Genomic DNA, 17,918 nt, shown 5'->3' on the forward strand with positions numbered 1-17,918 from the left:
AAGGCAGGTTGCTCAAGAAGGGGATCACCTTGCCGGCAATGAGGCTGTTTTCTTCTCTCTTCTCACCACAACTACTCCTGTAACGTTTTTTCCTTGGGCCTCGCCTTTCCTTTTTCACAGTTACCTTCTTGCTCGCTCATAAACACACTGGGGCGGCCACACCGGTGTGTGTGCAGGTTTCTGGGTGTTGCCCGTGAGCTTGGGTGCTGGGGTGCGGGATGTAGTTATCTGGAGTGGTGAGTGCACAGGGGCGTCTGAGGAACCCTCTGCCTCCGTCACGGGTGTTGTATGTGTAGAAGGGCCTGTGCCTGCTGTACATCGGAAGGATGAGTGTTCTGAGCGTCGACTCAGAGCTTACGTGGTGGGACAGGACACCGCAAACCGACTATCTTCGCTCTTGCAGGTCTGGAACGCCAAGCCTGCAAAGCCCAGAGTGGGCGGAGCCAGGTCCGGGAGGGGCGGGGCCAGGCTGCGGGGCGGAAGCTCACGTCTGGCGGCGGCGGAAGCGCGGCATTTGCGGGGCAAGATGGCGGCGCCCAGGCGGTCTTGGAGCAAGTAGGTGGCTTGGCTGGAGGAACAGACGTCAGGGGACCCCGGCGGAGGGCTCTGTGCAGAGTGTCCAGTTCCTTTGTCGGAGCCTGCCCGAGTGTCTGTGGTCGGCACAGGAGGGGCCGCGGACTCTTCGGTGCGGAGATCTCGGGCATGGTCCCCCATCCGCCGGCAGCAAAAGCAGAGACTCGGTGATTTCTCTGTAGGCGTGGGTGGTCCAGGGGCGCCTGGGGGCAGTTGTGGGGCCCGACTGTGTACAAGTCTTGTGATTCTTTGGGGAAATTTTTTCCGAAGTATTTTATTCTTTTTGATGCTATTGTAAGTGGAATTTTTTTCTTAATTTCATTTTGTGATTGTTCTTTGCTAGTATATAGCAATGCAAATGAGTTTTATATATTGATCTTTTACAGCCCAAGATTTTTAATAATTTCAATATCTCTAGGCCAGGCATGTTCTCTCCAGTTTGATTATCTGCCTGGGTCCTGGTAGCATTTTCCTTAGTTCCACTAGGGTTGTTCCTGAGAGTTTTTATCGTCCACCGATTGTAAACAATCTAAGTTGGCAGTAAATATTGTTGCTAAGCTGATGACATCACGGAAGGCTAAATAGGGAGGGAATGGCGATAAGGTATGAATGAGGAGAAATGAGTTGACATGAACCCAAGAAAAAAAAAGAGCCTTCTCTGATGCACAATAAGGAGAATAGGGGTTCAATTGCAGAGCGCCCATTATCTTTCTTCCTTTTAGGGGTGAATGAGAGGGAATCCCCACAGTGAAGCAGTGGAGATTCACACTGGGGAGGCAGCAGGAGTGTCAAGATGCTGTCAAGACCAAAGCCAGGGGAGTCTGAGCTGGACCTGCTGCGTTTCCAGAATCAGTTTCTTGCAGCTGGTGCAGCCCCAGCCGTACAATTGGTGAAGAAAGGAAGTAGGCGAGATGGCGACACTAACCCAAACCAAACTCCGCTGCAGGATCATCGAGATGTAGTGATGCTGGACAGTGAGTGGCTGTGGGTGTGAGGCTGGGAAGGAGAAGGGGAACAGCCTCAGGGCCCCCTCCCTCTTCCTGATGTGGCTGGATTCTGCCCCATCATTATTTCAGACTCTGCATGGCCTCTCTTGCTGCAGCCCTATTTTTACATATGAAGAAACTGAGGCTTAGTGAGGTTAAATATCTTGCTCAAGGGGACACAGCTTGAGCCAGGGCCGCTTGGCAGCTGTCTTTCTTTCTTTGTTTTCCCTCTAGCCGGCAGTGTCTTCCTCGGAAGGTATAAGCCATCCTCACATCTGGGTTTTTTTCTTTCTCAGATCTCCCAGATTTGCCCCCAGCTTTGGTTCCTGCTCCCCCGAAGAGAGCCAGGCCCAGCCCTGGTTGTCCCGTGCCTGAACATGAGGACCCTGAAGAGAGGCTGAACAGGCATGATCAGCACATCACTGCTGTCTTGACTAAGATTATTGTGCGTCTCACCCTGGCTGAGTGGGACAACGTGTCCTAGAGCAACAAAGATATTGGGTGGAGGTGGTGAGCTTTATGAGTAGAGGGTGATTCAGAAAGGTGAGACTTCTGTGCCCTGTGCAGTCAGGTTGGAGGCTGGTTTAGAATCACCGGGCCCTGAGAAGTAAGGTGGGTTCATGACTCCCTAGAGTGAGGTTCTAGTCATACAGAACTGGGGTTGGTGGGATAGGGTCCAGCCTAGGAACATCTCTGTATCTTCACTACTTTGTGCTGTGCTGCAGGAACGGGATACAAGTTCAGCGGCTGTGAATCTGCCTCTGCCCAGTGGCGTTGCTTTCCCTCCCGTATTCCATCGCTCACAGGGGAGACAGGTAGGCAGGGGTAACCTTAGGTGATGCCTAGGGGACAGCCTCATTGTGAATCTTCCCCAGGTTGATAATCTTAATGATGAGTACTTCTGTTGTTAAAGCACTGTCACACTAAGTACTTCATATGTATTATTTCATTTAATCCTCATAACAAGTGTGTAAGGTGGGTATCCTTATCTCCGTTTTTCAGATAAGGTAACAGAGACCTCCAAAAGATAAATAACTTGTCTAACACCACACATGTAATTGATAGAAGAGCTGGAAATCCAACCAAGTCTGTTAGACTTCAGGATCTGTGCTTCTAAAGAGCCTTGCTTTTTCTGAGGACTAGGGTTGTAACCCTGGGATACTGAATAAGTCTCTCTTATCCTTTTGTTCCAGTGACCTTGGTATAAAGAGATTAAGATGAGAATAGGATAATGAGCATCAGTCACCTGGGTTTTCTCTTTGTCGTATAGGGGAAGGCAGCAACGTCTGGTAAGAGAAGCATCTTTGCCCAGGAGATTGCAGCAAGGAGAGTATCTGAAGTCAGAGTCCCAGCAGTTAGAGAAGTTGTGTCCATCCTGGACCCACCAGAGGGTGAGCTGGGGTTGAAGAGGCCGGGGCTCGGACTTTTGGTAAGACACAATCATAGAGTCACTTTGGATATGTCTTCCTGCCTCAAATATGAAGTGCATTTGAACCATCTAAAAAGAAAGGTGTCCCATATCCCCACTTAGAGTATTGCATATGGGTGGCTTGGGTCCACATCTGGGTCTTAGGTACAGAGAGCGGGCAGGCCATTTCTTGACCCTAGGGGAAAGGAAGGGGGTAGAAGTGTCTGGCAGAGACTAAAATAAAGATGTAGGCCAAGATTCCTTTAATGATACAAATTACTAGTGGAAGAACTGAGAGCAGGCCCCTAGAGGCAGGTGGCTTTCTAGACATTCCAGAGAAGAGTCAGAGTGTAGGATATTTCTGAGGGAAACCTCATATAAGTCCATGGGGAGGATGAGTGGAGAGATCACCAACCCAACCCCAGGGTGTATGGAGTCCTATGCCAGACCCATGGGGGTCTCTACTCTGTGCCTGGGAAAACTCTGGGCCTCCATCTGTCTCCAGGACTAATGGGGTTAGAGAAAGGGCCAGAGGGCCCAGTTGGGGTGAGGCGGTGAAACTGATCATACACTTCTTCCAGGTGCTGTGACCTCTGAGGCACTCACACCTAGGGAGCAGGGCAACCAGCTTCCCTGTGGCAGCTCCAGCTTCCAGGGACCCCATCTGGTCACAGGGAAGGGGCTCAGGGGCCAGGAGGCTGAGCAGGAAGCCCAGACCATCCATGAAGAGAATGTAGCGAGACTGCAAGCCATGGCTCCCGAGGAGATCCTGCAGGAGCAGCAGCGGTTGCTGGCTCAGCTTGGTATGGGCACCTGGCTTTCCTGCCCAGACTGGGCTAGGAAGGGACTGCTACTTCTGGAGGCAGGCTTACTGTGAGTGCCAGGCACTGTGCTGAGTACTTTAAAGATTTTATTTTTCCTTTTTCTCCCCAAATCCCCCCAGTATATAGTTGTATATATTATTTAGTTGTGAGTCCTTCTAGTTGTGGCATGTGGGACGCTGCCTCAGCATGGCCTGATGACTGGCACCATATCCACGCCCAGGATCCAAACTGGTGAAACCCTGGGCCGCCGAAGTGGAGGGCGCGAACTTAATCACATGGGCACGGGGCCGGCCCCATGTGCTGACTACTTTAATGCATTATTTCATTCTGTCCTCAAACAGTTCCTGTGAGGTAGGTGGTACTAACCTCATTTACTTAAGAAAAGAAATGAGGCTTACAACTTTAAGAAATCCTCCCCCATGTCACACAGCTGGAAAGGAACACAGATGAGGTATAAACCCAGGTGCATCTGGTGTCACAGGTCCTGCTCTTAACCACTGTGCAGTGTATACTATACTACACTAGTGTGAGACACTATATTGTAGCTGTACTCCAGCACAGCTACAGTAGGTTCTGTTATATGATGCTATACTGTACCATGCCTCCCTCCTTGTTTCTCTTCACCCAAACGATAGCACCAACTCAGTCTTGTTCCAAACCGTATGTGGAGCAGAGTATATCTTGGGTTTTTAGTGAATATTTGTGCATAAATAAATTATCTGAAAGTGAGAGAAATTATTCTCTTTGGCTGTAGTCAACATTCCTTCATTTATTCCACAGCCACTTATTTGGGCCTCTGACCTGGAGCCAAACACAGAAGTGGGCAGAGGGACCTGGGCCAGGGAACTGTGAAGAGTGGAGGGAAAGGTGGGCACGCAGGTCTCAGTGACAGGTGTGGGTCACTGGGGCCCCAAGAGAGCCCAGGGGGCTCAGATCAGGGCCGGAAAGTGGCTTGTCTTGGCCTTGGCACCTATAGGCAGGCAGTATTCAGCAGGTCTCAGGTCTATAGGAGGCTGGGGAGGATCTGCCCCCACCCACTCTCCCCGCCACCCTCTCCTCCAGATCCCAGCCTGGTTGCCTTCTTGAGATCTCGCAGCAGCACCCACAAGCAAGCAGGAGGGAAGGCTGCGGAGGAGCAGAGGCCAGGAGGCCCCTCTGTTGAGGTCACTGGAGAGGAGCCCATTGTGCCAGCTCCTGCTACTGAGCCCAGGCAGGAAGATGAGCTGGAGCCAGGAGCCCCAGGTGTGGAGGAGGGGGAATAAAAGTAGAGGAAAGTATCGCGTCTCCTAGGCCTGGCAGAAAGGAAAAGGGAGAGTCTTCTCTGTCCTCTGACATCTAATGTTAATCCTCATTATTGCCTTGAAATCAATCTTCATTTGCTAATGCATATATTCTTCCTGCACATGCTTCCTGTTTTCTTGTCCTGTGACTGCTCTTTCTCTCTCCTCCCTGGTAAGAGGCAGCAGGGTGTGGTGGCTGAATGGCCCCCTCCTCTGGCAGACCGTCTGCCCCCTGCCTTTGTGGTAGCTGCCCCAGCTCTGGCTCCATCCATCCCACAGCTCTTTCTGCCTCTGCTCTCAGTATTGGGGGAAGATGGCAGGGCCACGGCGATGGGAAAGGAAGAGTCTGACGCAGGTCTTACAAAGCAGAGAGGCCAATGGGAGCACTCATTTCCTAGGAAGTGGATTATTTTATTAGTGATTAACAAAAGAAGAAATTAAATTACGAGAGCCAGGAACCTTCTGCCCCTGGATAAGCTCCGGGCCTACTGAGCAGGTTGAGTGGGGGTTGGGGTGAGGAAGGAGGAGGATGCTGTGGGTGTGTGTCTGTTTCTTGCCCTACTAAAGCGGTGTAGCTCCCCCCTCATTGGACCCACTCTCCTCCTCCTTTAGAAGGTTGGTGCTAGAGAGAGGAGAATTATGTTTTCCCTGGTGTATGTGGTCCTCCCATCCCCCTCTCTTCTCTTCCTTACCTCCTTCTCTTCCTCTTTCCCCTCCCAACAAATCCTTGGGGTCAACAGGGGAGGGGGCTAGAGCCCAGGACTGGGTATGTTCTGCCATATCTGAGACATTTGTCCTGTTCCCAGGAGTTCCAGCCCCTGGGCTATGCCATTAGCCATAGCTGAGGGCAGAGACTGCTCAGACCCTAGGGCAGAGATGGATGTGGCAGCTACTGGGTGATGGCTGGGACCCCAGAGGATCAGTGAGCTGAGCCCCTTAGGGAATACTGCTCTGCTTCCGTCTCCCCAGCTCTGGCACTGCCCATGACCCCCCACAAAGAATGGCTGCACATGGACACTGTTGAGCTGGAGAAGCTCCATTGGACCCAGGACCTGCCCCCACTCCGGCGGCAGCAGACACAGGAGGTGAGGAGGGCCAACTGGCCTATGAGGGGTGGGCGGGGTAGAAGTGGGGCTGTGGCTCTTTTACCAGAACTCAGGCCCTTCTCTTCCCCCGAGCTTGAGAAACATCTCTCCTTTGTGCTCACTCTCCTCTCCCTGCCTCACCCCCAAGGCCAGAGGAACCCCATTTCCAGTCAGAGGTAGAGTTAGGAGCTGTGTCCTGAGAGTCCTGGGATTAAAGGTGAGGAGTGGGTGTGGGGAAGTTGCTGCTGCCCTCAGCGCATGGTCCTCTTTCTCTCTTCATTAGAGGATGCAGGCCCGATTCAGTCTTCAGGGAGAGCTACTGGCCCCTGATGTGGACCTGCCCACCCATCTGGGCCTGCACCACCATGGAGAGGAGGCGGAGGTGAGGCATAGGACCCAGGGAGGACTGGGCAGCGCTCCTTGCTTTTCAGCCACGTGGAAAAGGACCTCTCCTCAGTTGCCTAGGACTCCTACGTGCTCTATTCCAGTTCATGGCCTTGCTGTCCATTCAGGTTCTTAGGCTTGAAATCTTCTCGTTCCCTCACATTCCAGTCAGTTGCCAGAACTTGCTAATTTGCTGTCTGTCACCTCCCCATGATGCTTCCTAGATAACAGCCTTGCTCCCTCTTGTCTGCTCAATCTTCCACTCTCTGCCTTGCCATTCTGTCCCTCATGGGGCTGCCATACTGATTTCCTCTGGCCTGGCTCAGGCCATTCCTTGCCTTAGAAAGTTTCCTGGTTTCCCTCTGCACACAGAATAGTCTTGGCTCCTCAACCCAGCAAGACAGGCCTTCCCCAGTCTGTCCCTGCTGACCCTACAGCTCGGCCTCCCTCACTCCTGCTGCCTTCCTGCCATATACACCCTGTGCTCAAGGACCTCCAAGGCTCGGTTCCTGAAGCCTGTTCTGGGGAATGCCTTTACTGTTCCATGCTGGGCCCTCCAAGCTCTGCCCACCCACTGAGACTAGATCACGTTTCCAGGTCCCCCTTCTTTCTCTCCTGTTCTCTGGTTGCAAGTTAAACGCCGATTACTACCTTCCTCCCAATCTGCCATACGCTATGGTTGCTGGTATGCAAGTCCTATCTTCTGTACCAGTTGAAGGATCCATGGAGAGCAGAAGCAAGGGATAGTACTCTTTGTCTTCCCCTTGACACCTAACTCGGTGCCTGGCATATATGGATTGTTGCATATTTGTGGGAGGGTGCTGCCCTGTGTCTTGGCTCCTTCTGACTTCTTGTCCCTGCCTCAGAGAGCAGGGTACTCCCTCCAGGAGCTGTTCCATCTGACACGTAGCCAGGTGTCCCAGCAGAGAGGACTAGCACTGCATGTGTTGGCCCAGGTCATCAGCAGGGTGAGTGGACTGCTGGCCTGGTCCTGCCCCCTGACCCCTCACCCCCCAACCTTACCTCTTTCCACCTCCTGCCCTTTTCACTCTGGCTCACTAGCCCATACACCATGGGTCTGTGAGTCAGCCTGGGAACGGGGCAAGCCCAGGGTCAGAGGTGGGCAAGTAAATGGTTAGGACAAAGACTATAACTTCAGCATCTTCAACAAGGTTTTATCCTCCTGTCCCTAAGGCCCAGGCTGGTGAGTTTGGGGACCAGCTAGTGGGCAGTGTCTTGCACCTCCTTTTGGATGCTGGTTTCCTCTTCCTGCTGCGCTTCTCCCTGGATGACAGAGTGGATGGGGTCATCGCAGCTGCTGTCCGGGCTCTTCGGGCTCTGCTGGTAGCTCCTGGAGATGAGGTACAACAGGGATGGGAACGGGGCTTTGAGGCATCAGGGTCCCTACTCCTCCTGCCGGGCTTGCCCTCATTGCTGAGGCTTTGCCAGGCAGAGCAGGGATTGGGTAATCTCTATCCAGCATCACCTTCCTAAAGGCCCCAAAGCCCAGGAGCCTTACCTCTCTGTCCTTGGTGGATAGCTTCTGCCCTCTCCTCCTGGACCCATTTCCTGGCCTGACCCTTTCGTCCACTTCCCACCCTCACTCTCTTTCCTCTGGCAGGAGCTTCTTGACAGCACCTTCTCCTGGTACCACGGAGCTTTGGTGTTCCCTCTGATGCCCAGCCAGGAGGACAAGGAGGATGAGGATGAGGATGAAGAGCCCCCAGCAGAAAAAGCAAAAAGGAAGAATCCTGAGGAAGGAAACCGGCCTCCATCTGACCTGGCCCGACATGATGTCATCAAGGTAAAGGTGCTGGGCCAGCTGCACGTGTCTCATGACCTTGAGGACAAGCACATGTTGCGCAAGAGGGGTCATCAAGGCCTGGGGCCCAGCTGCATTTGGCATTGGGTTTATCCCTCTTATCCTCAGGGCCTTCTGGCTACCAACCTGCTGCCTCGGCTGCGCTATGTGCTGGAGGTGACCTGCCCAGGACCTTCTGTGGTCCTTGACATCCTGGCTGTGCTCATCCGCCTGGCCCGGCATTCCCTGGAGTCAGCCACAAGGGTGAGAAAGAGAAGGAGGCAGGGAGTGGGCAAAGAGCATAGCTGGGCCTGGTCTTGACCTTCAGCCTACCTACCTCCCCTCGCCTCCTCTCCCCCACAGGTCCTGGAGTGCCCTCGGCTGATAGAGACCGTGGTTCGAGAGTTCCTGCCCACCAGCTGGTCCCCAGTGGGGGTGGGGCCTACCCCTAGTCTGCACAAAGTACCCTGTGCTACTGCCATGAAACTACTTCGTGTCTTGGCCTCGGCTGGTAGGAATATTGCTGCCCGGCTGGTGAGCAGGACACAGGGCAGGGATGGGGCCTCAAGACAGGGCTGGGTTGGGGCTAAGCATGGCTCCTGGACACTAGATGGTCTGTTCATGCCAGCTTCCTCTTCATATCTGTCCCAATTGCTTAGAATTGGCACAGAAACCACCAGGCAGGAGCTAGTCACCTGGAGCCTAGTGTATCCTGTAGGCCTACTCTGCTCTCATATGAAGGGGGGGGTTCCCTGTTCCCTGGACCCAGACAAGAAGAGCCACATGCAGATAGGCACCCATCACCTGTAGCCAAGTAGCCCTAAAAAAGGTGCTCAGCAAACGCTTGCTGAAAGAAGGGGAGGACGAGGGAGGAAAGGAAGGAAGGAGGAAGTGGGAAGTGGGAAGGGGGAAGGGATGGATGAGGTAGTTTCACCCTTGCCCAGATCTATGACCCTGCAGCACCAGAGGGGCCTGGAACAGGGCTGAGTTGAGCCAATCTCTGTAGTGAGAGAACCTGAGGCCTGAAACTTGGGACCCCCCAGCTGACCTTGATCCCCAGACTCTGTGCCCACCCCCAGTTAAACAGCTTTGATCTCCGGAGCCGCCTGCGCCGCTTTATAGCTGAGCCACCCCAGGAACTGGCCTTGCCCCCGGAGGAAGCTGAGATGCTGAGCATGGAGGCCTTCCGTCTGTGGGCCGTGGCCGCCTCCTATGGCCAGGGCAGTGATCTTTATCGGTGAGGAGAGAGGGGGTGGGTAGGCTCCTTCGCAGACCCCTGCAGTTCTGCCTTCACACCTAACCTGATGACTCAGCCTTGCTCAAGGTTTCAAGCTTGAAGGGAGGCTGAGAATAAGGAAGAGGGGATTCTGGGCGGAATGAAGAGGGCTTGGTAGTCCGGACCAGCCCGGGGAAAGAGGAACAAAGCGGGGTTAACCATGTTCTGTGCACAGCAGCATTGGTATCTCAGTGAAATTAGATTTAAATTCCCTCTTGGAGGGAAGCCTTGAAGGGCTACCTCCTTCCCTTCAGCCCCCAGCCTTCCTTCCCTCTTGAAGCTTCCAAGAGTACCCAGCGCTGGGCTCTCCCTCCTGCTCCTCCTCAACCAGCTGCAGATCCCTGGGCGGGGCCTTGCCTTGTATCGTACATCTCTATCTCCCTTCATCACTGAAGGCGGTAATTGTTCTCCCCCAGGGAGCTTTACCCAGTGCTCATGCAGGCCCTGCAGGCTGTGCCCAAGGAGCTCAACGTCCACTCCCCTCGGCCCCTGTCCATGCAGCGGATAGCCTCCTTGCTCAGTCTCCTCACCCAGCTGACCCTGGCAGCCAGCAACACTGCCCCTGAGCCCAGCAGGTAGGTTACAGCCCTGAGCTGCCGGCAGGGACATCCTACTGGGAGCTCTGGGACAGGCAGGAGTGCTCCTCCACAGGGGGAGGGTCACTAGAACTTAAAGCAGAGTTGAGGCAGCCAGATCTCACTGCAGCCCCTTTTGGCACCTCTGTAGTGACCCTGCTGAGGCCAGTCTGTTGGCCACCCCTTCCTTGATCATTTGGACAGAGGTGTCTGGGCTCCAGCTTCTGGTGGAGCCCTGTCTAAGACAGACCTTGAAGTTGCTTCCCAGACCTGAGATGTGGAGTGCCCTGGGCCTGGTGCCCACTGCCTGCCTGCTCTTCCTGGATGCCTACTACCAGGCCTGGAGCCAGCAGGTGAGTGCTGCCTGTCTGCCTCCCACCATGCCCTGGGTGCCCTGCCTCCATCTTACCCCTCTACCCTCCTCCTTCTGTGTCCCCCTCTCCACTCCTGCCTCCTCATTCCCACCGTTTCCTATTCTTCACCTTTCCTCCTCTTTTCACCTCCATATCCAGTGGAGCTTGCAAGGAGTTTATGTTGGTGGGGACCAGAGAACCCAAGCAGCAGATCAGCCTCCCCGGAGCCTTTATGCTCTCTCAGGACCCCTAGACAGTGGGTGCCAGAACAACCTCAGGCTCTTCTCTCCCTCCAGAAGGGTCAGAAGGCAGAAACCTCCAAACACTGGCTCTCTCGGGCTCTTAGAATCCTGGGCTTGGCCTGGATCTAGGAGAATGGGTATCTTGGGCCATCAGCTCAGTGAGCTCCTCGGTCCTCCAGCCAAGCTTGTGCCCAGGAGATTGGCTTCAGGACATGGAGCGCCTGTCAGAGGAGCTGCTGCTGCCCTTGCTGAACCAGCCCACTCTGGGCAGCCTGTGGGATTCCCTTGGGTATGTACTGTGTGTGTGGTTTGGGGCGGGGGGTCGTGGTGGAGGGCCTTGGTGAGGAGATGGTGTCTCTCCTTATGGAATTCCTGGGGCTCGCTCCCTAAGCCATCCCAAGTGGAACCCTTCAGCCTGAGGGAAACTTAGCAGGCCGCAGTTATGTCAGGCTCTCAGGAATGTGGGCGCTGGATTGCACAGCCAAGCGCCTGCTAGCCTTGGTCGCAGACGAAGCAGCTGTTTGCCAGCCCGGCACACATCAGGCCAGAGCTCCTCTCAGCTTCTCTGTTCTGCCTTCAGGCGCTGCTCCCTTCTCTGCAACCCGCTGTCCTGTGCTCCGACCCCTGAAACTCTCTCCAGCCTCGTGTCACTGGGCTGCACGGGAGGCCGCCCCGCTCTCAGTCTGGCTGGCTCAGCCTCCCCCTTCCCGTTCCTCACAGCCCTCCTCTCTCTTTTCAACACCCTGGCCCGGATCCACAAGGGGCTATGTGGCCAGGTGAGTCTTGGGCTCCTGGTTAGGGGCCAGGCAGGGGGCCAAGATGGCAGGAGTCAGAAGGAAGGGGCAGGGGGCGCCCCTTGGGGAAGGGACGCCTTTTCTGCCAGTACCCACTTCTCTGAGTTTGTCTGGGGAGGAGGCAGCCACCTGGGGAGCCCCAGAAGGAATCAAAGTCACCTTTAGATCTAACAAGCTACCTTTTCCTCAGCTGGCTGCCATATTGGCTGCCCCAGGACTCCAGAATTACTTCCTCCAATGCGCGGCTCCTGTGGCCGCTCCACACCTCACACCCTTCTCTGCGTGGGCCCTGCGCCATGAGTGCCACCTGCAGTACCTGGCACTCACCCTGGCCCAGAGAGCGGTAGGTGCCCCTGTCTGTCGATGTTGCCCCTTCCCCCCGCTCCATTATCCTCATCCTGCTTCTCTGAAGCCTGTGCTGCTTCTGGCAGACCACGCAGCCCCTGCTTTCCTCCAGACATGCCCAGGATTGGTGCCCTTCAGCATAGATCCCTTTGCCTATCTCTTCTTCCTTGCTGCTCTTTGCTTTGTCCTCTCTTCCCCTCACCCACCGCCATCCCCCGGTTGTTCTGTTCACAGGCAACACTCCAGCCAATGGCGGCCACAAATGCCGCCCTCCATCATGGCATGGCCTTGGCCCTGCTGAGCCGGCTGCTGCCCGGAAGCGAGCACCTCGCCCATGAGCTACTGCTGAGCTGTGTATTTCGGCTGGAGTTCCTCCCGTAGGTCCAGGGTTGGTGGCATCAACTCAGCCCTTTGAGGGGCTGCCGTGGTTGTTGACAGAGCAGCCCTGAATCTGGACCCGGGAGACCTGGGTTTCATTCTCGGTCTTCCATGGGTTACACTTAACCTGTCAGAGCCTCCATTTCCTCATCAGTGAAGCGAGGAAGAGGATAACCATACCGGAGAGTATCAGGGGACTTCAGTGTGACTGTATGGCTAAAAATGGTGTATAAACTAGCTGACCATTACTCAGTGCTTACTCTTTGGTAGTCCCTTAAGTATTTGTCTGTATTTTAAGTATTTTACCTGTACCATGAGAGGGATATTATTATCATCCCCATTTTACTATGAGGAAACTGAGGCACAGAGAAGTTCTCTAAACTTGCACCTAGGCAGCTGGCTTTACTGTCCATCCTCTTAAGTGCTGTACACACTGCATGGAAGGTTATTAGGGGAACAGGGAGGAGTGGGATTGGACCTGGGAAGCTCTGGAGAGCACGCATGGCCTTCTGGGTACTGTGGTTCCAGCCCTCATTTTTGGCTTTTGGATTCTGTTACAGGGAAGGAGCATCAGGGGGTCCTGAGGCAGCTGACTTCTCTGACCGGCTGTCCTTACGGAGTGGCAGGGACCCTGGGTGTGAACGAGGGGCTCAGCTAGCTCAGGCCTGCCAGGACCTCTCCAGCATTCGCAGCTGCTATCTGACCCACTGCTCACTGGCCCGAGCGAGCCTGCTAGCCTCCCAGGCCGTGTACCGAGGGGAGCTACAGCGAATCCCAGCCCTGCTGCTCCCTGTGCCTAAGGAGCCACTGCTGCCCACTGACTGGCCTTTCCTGCCTTTGATTCACCTCTACCACCGGGCTTCAGACACCCCCTCGGGGCTCCCTCCTGCTGACACTGTGGGCACAGCCATGCGGGCCTTGCAGTGGGTGCTAGTCCTAGAGAGCTGGCGCCCCCAGGCCCTCTGGGCTGTACCTCCTGCTGCCCGCCTGGCACGGCTCATGTGCGTGTTCCTGGTGGACAGTGAACTGTTCCGGGAGACCCCAGTACAACGTTTGGTGGCAGCCCTGCTGGCCCAGCTCTGCCAGCCTGAAGTCCTGCCAACCCTCAACTTGGATTGCCCACTTCCGGGGCTGGCATCTTTCCCTGACCTCTATGCCAATTTCCTGGAGCATTTTGAGGCTGTCTCTTTTGGGGACCACCTCTTTGGGGCTCTGGTCCTCCTTCCCCTGCAGCGTCGGTTCAGCGTCACCTTGCGCCTCGCCCTCTTTGGGGAGCATGTGGGAGCCTTGCGAGCTCTGGGCCTGCCTCTGACCCAGGTACTTTCTCAGTGCAGCAGAGCCCACCATGGGCATCGTCCTGGGCCTTGGGGGCAGTCCCGAGCAGTAGGCAGCTTTGGTGGGCCTCAGTTCCTTCTCTTACCCATGGGGGCCTTTGAGGAGATTAAGAGAATCCATGAAAAGGGTTTAACGTAGTATCTGGCATGTAGTAGGTGTTTGTTATTATTAACAAGGCACAGCTCCTTGCTCACGAGCTGCTATAGTCTAGAAAAGATATACTAAAAAAACAACGTTGTTCTAAATTGTTCGAATTCTAGGTGTTGAGTCAGGATTCAGAAAAGGCAAAGATCAAAATGGGTTTCCCATAAGGAGAAGGCCTTGTGGCAGTAGGGGTTGATCTGGGCGTTGAAGGTTGGGTAGATTTGGACTGTTGAGGAGGAAGGGTAGGATGTACCTAGTGGAATAGCATAAGCTGAAGCAGGAAGGAGTATGACACGGTGGGAGGCGGGAGGAGTCTAGAACAGATTCAGTTTGGGAAGATGTTGGAAACAAGGCTAATGAAGTCTGAGAGGGCCTCATATATCAGGCTAAGGAGTTAAATTTATAAGCTGTAAAGAATTATTATTTTTTTAGATTTGTTTTTTAATTTTCATTATAGCTTATTTTGGTAAACTTATAAGTATTTTAATATATAAATACATTTAATATCTGTATATAAAATATACATATATATTTTATATAAAAAACTAAAAAGAAAAAATATTTTTAAGAATTAAAAAAAAAGAACATTATAGTCATCCATAATCCCACTACCCAGTGGTAACCATTTTGATTTTGATTTATCTTTTTTATGTGCATATATATTTTTATAAAATTAGAATCACTGCATGATGTTTTCTTCATTTAACATGTAATAAGCATTCCCTACATCACTAAATATTCTAATAAATCAACATTTTTTATTATTACATAATTCATTGTGTAGGTATGCCCCAATTTATTTTATCAGAACCCCTTGGTGGGTAGGAAAGTTGTTTCCAATTTTTTGCTATTTTAAGTAACTATGATAAACACCACACCATTGAACATAAACTTTAGCTCTATTTCTCTCATAATCATTTCTGCATGGGATTAAGAATAATTTTTTAGAAAGAGAATTACTGGTCCAAAGAACATGAACTTTTGAAAGGTTTGACAATATAATCAAGCAGTTAAACGTGACATTTTGAGTTTTAATTTTACGTAGATTAAACAGATGTGGTAGGCAGTAAAAATTCACAGCTTCTCAGTTTCCCAGTGTCCCCTGCTTTCCAGCTCTTTAGTCTTTCACGTTGATCCTTGTGGCAGAGAGGGACACATGTCTGTGCAGGACCTGATCTCTGCCTTCGTGACTGGGTTCTTGTGACCATCAGCCACCCACCCTGCATTCAGGTGATACACATTCCCACCTTCACCCAGCGTGTCTCATTTCCCCTGTCACAGTTGCCTGTGTCCCTGGAGTGCTACACAGGGCCTCCTGAAGACAACCTGGCTCTCCTTCAGCTCTACTTCCGGGCTCTGGTTACTGGTGCACTCCGTCCTTGCTGGTGCCCCGTGCTCTATGCTGTGGCTGTGGCCCACGTCAACAGCTTCATCTTCTCCCAGGACCCAAAGAGCTCAGTAAGTTACATCCCCATCTCCAGAAGGAGGAAGGGAGCCTGCCGTGAGCTGCCTCTGGGGAGGAGGTGAGGGCTGGGCAAGGCCGGTGATGGGTACCAGCCTTTGGCCCAGTGCCACCTATCCCTGTTCTGCCTTTAGGACGATGTCAAGGCTGCCCGCAGGAGCATGCTGCAGAAAACTTGGCTGCTGGCAGATGAGGTACGTGGGGCACATCCTGGGGGGTGGGAGAGTAGAGGGTCTTGGGGGACGGAGATCTCAACAGGATCTTACTACCCACTTCATGAAGTTTCCTCCCTCTTTGCAGGGTCTCCGGCAGCACCTCCTGCACTATAAGCTTCCCAACTCTGCCCTCCCAGAGGGCTTTGAGCTATATCCCCAGTTGCCCCCTCTGCGTCAGCAGTACCTCCAGAGACTGACCTCAGGGATGCTCCAAAATGGGGGCTCAGAGACCTAGCATAGCTGCTGCAGATGAAGAGATGGATACGTTCTCCTGGGCTTCACCAGCAGATGCCTGGCCAGACAGAAGGACTTTGTGTCCTACGGGTGGGCAGGAGACAGGAGCAGAAGGCTTGCCTTCCTGGGAGTGGCTGTTTGAGCTTTTCTGGAGCAGGGTGAGCCCCACCCTTCTGTCCTGAGATCTGGAGCTCAGGATCAGGGGCTTCTGAGGGTCTGTGCTGGGAGTGAAGGGTGACTTAGCTACTTACCCCCTCTTGGGGATGAGACAAACTAAGTCCACCCTTCCTCCCTCTCCCCCTCCCCCGCCCCAGGTCAGGATGTGTGAATGCTATAGCTATGCATTGAAATAAAAAAAAAAATTTTATCTCTTGGGAATCTGATTTGAACTGATTTCAGGTGTGTTGATTCAGGATCGGTATCAAGGGATGGGGGAGAAGTTGGACTACTGTGAGAGAGATGGGGGAGGAATCATGAGTGGGAGGTGAGAATTGAATCCACATCTGGGACAACAAAAATGTGAGTCCCAGTTCTGGAGTGGAGCCAGCCCAGGGCAGTGCTCTTGAGAATAGGGTGCCTTCTGGAAGGGCTCTCAGCAGTCCCCTTGGGGTATAGGTGTCCTTAATGAGGTCAGCATCTTGTCTTCTTGTGGTCCCCTATTTCTATCAACTGCCATCCTGGGACATGAAGAAGCCAAAAATGAGACTGGTGCAGTGGCTGTCTGTCTTAATCTGTTTAGGCTGCTGTAAGAGTGCCATAGACTGGGTGGCTTATAAACAACAGAAATTTATTTCTCACAGTTCTGGAGGCTGGGAAGTCCAAGATCAAGGTGCTGGCAGGTTTGGTGTCTGGTAAGGGCCAACTTCCTGGTTCATAGAAAGCCCTCACATGGCAGAAGGGACATGGGAGCTCTCTGGAAGCCTCTGTTTATAAGGGCACTAATCCCGTTCCACCCATAAGAGTGGAACCCTCATGACCTAAATCACCTCCCCATCTCCAAATACCCTCACCTTGAGGATTAGGTTTCACCATATGAATTTGGGGGCACACAAACATTCGGTCTATAGCACTGTCCGACAACACCCCTTCCATTGTGGACTTTATTTGTGGTTAGGCATGAGCTGGGGAGGACTGGGTCAAAGCATAAACTCTGGTTCGTCACTTCATCTCTTTTTTTTTTTCTGAGGAAGATTCGCCCTGAGCTAACATCTGTTGCTAATCTTCCTCTTTTTTTTCTTGAGGAAGAGTCACCCTGAGCTGTGCCAACCTTCCTCTGTTTTGTATGTGGGTCGCTGCCCCAGCATGGCTGACAAGTTGTATAGGTCCACACCTGGGATCTGAATCCATGAACCTGGGCTGCTGAAGTGGAGCATGCTGAACTTAACCACTATGCCACAGGGCCAGCCTCATCACTCTTTCTTTTGGTAGAGTTTCCAGGTTGTTCTTTTGTCTGAATTCTAACACTTAAGCTTTCTTACAGCTTCATTTTCTGTGTGGAATTACTTATCATCATGTTTATGGATATCAGGCTGAGTGTAGAGTGTCCTGTAGATAGAACTCACTTCCCATAAATGGAGCTGCTGAACACAGAATTATACAATAGGTTTTATTAAGCAACTACTGTATCTGCAAACAGCAATAGTTCTCAAACTTAACGTGACAAAAATCACCTGGAGAGTGTGTTGAAACAGATTACTGGGCCCTACTACCAGTGTTTCTAATTCAATAGGCCTAGAGTGAAACCCAAGAATTTGCATTTCCAACAAGTTCCCAGGTGATGCTGCTGTCCAGGACCAATCACACTTTGAAAACCCTTGGCTTACAAGGGCCCTGCTAAGTAAATTCTGTGAGCTCATAATGGGACATCTACAGAGTTAAATAGGGCATGGGGACCAGAGTTTTTACAAAATCACTGTTGTGTCTACACCTAGCCCTTACACTCAGAGACTTTACCAAGTAGCTAACTACTATAACTTCTTTTCTGCAGTGTTTTACAGTAAACGCAGGCCTCAGTCCTCAAAATTAGTATTTAGAGCACAAGAATGAGGACCCAAGACACACAACCACCTGAAGGCTAGTGGCCCTCACAGTTGTGGGGTGCCTTGTGGGCTACAGAGCAGTTTCTTTTTGTAGAATTTTTCAGGTGGTGGGGACACTGTCTCCAAGCAGTGGTGACTGTGCGCCATCACCTGTTGGCTAGGGACACTAGTACCAGCAATCGGAG

At 52.7% G+C, this 17,918-nt stretch overlaps 1 protein-coding gene across 4 annotated transcripts; it reads left to right on the forward strand.

Annotated features, from left to right (window-relative positions):
- The first annotated feature begins 481 nt into the window (after positions 1-481).
- Positions 482-16,077, forward strand: RPAP1 (RNA polymerase II associated protein 1). Of its 4 annotated transcripts, none has more exons than XM_008537249.2 (25): positions 482-555; positions 1,296-1,547; positions 1,856-2,004; positions 2,285-2,374; positions 2,830-2,950; positions 3,549-3,770; positions 4,854-5,033; positions 6,041-6,156; positions 6,440-6,538; positions 7,407-7,508; positions 7,735-7,902; positions 8,162-8,344; positions 8,471-8,605; positions 8,705-8,875; positions 9,421-9,578; positions 10,034-10,192; positions 10,344-10,545; positions 10,967-11,076; positions 11,368-11,563; positions 11,772-11,924; positions 12,161-12,303; positions 12,865-13,621; positions 15,065-15,241; positions 15,380-15,439; positions 15,546-16,077. In XM_008537249.2, exons 2-25 carry the CDS (start codon positions 1,367-1,369, stop codon positions 15,693-15,695), a joined length of 4,182 nt encoding a protein of 1,393 aa, XP_008535471.2. In that variant the 5' UTR covers positions 482-555; positions 1,296-1,366; the 3' UTR covers positions 15,696-16,077. The 4 variants fall into 4 exon arrangements, with proteins under 4 accessions (XP_008535471.2, XP_070481101.1, XP_008535470.2 ...); XM_070625000.1 differs by having other exon boundaries at positions 493-555; positions 1,856-1,964; XM_008537248.2 differs by having other exon boundaries at positions 499-740.
- The last annotated feature ends 1,841 nt before the right edge of the window (positions 16,078-17,918 follow it).

This window comes from Equus przewalskii, chromosome 1, assembly GCF_037783145.1.
Source record: "Equus przewalskii isolate Varuska chromosome 1, EquPr2, whole genome shotgun sequence".
In the NCBI taxonomy this organism is placed as follows: domain Eukaryota; kingdom Metazoa; phylum Chordata; class Mammalia; order Perissodactyla; family Equidae; genus Equus; species Equus przewalskii.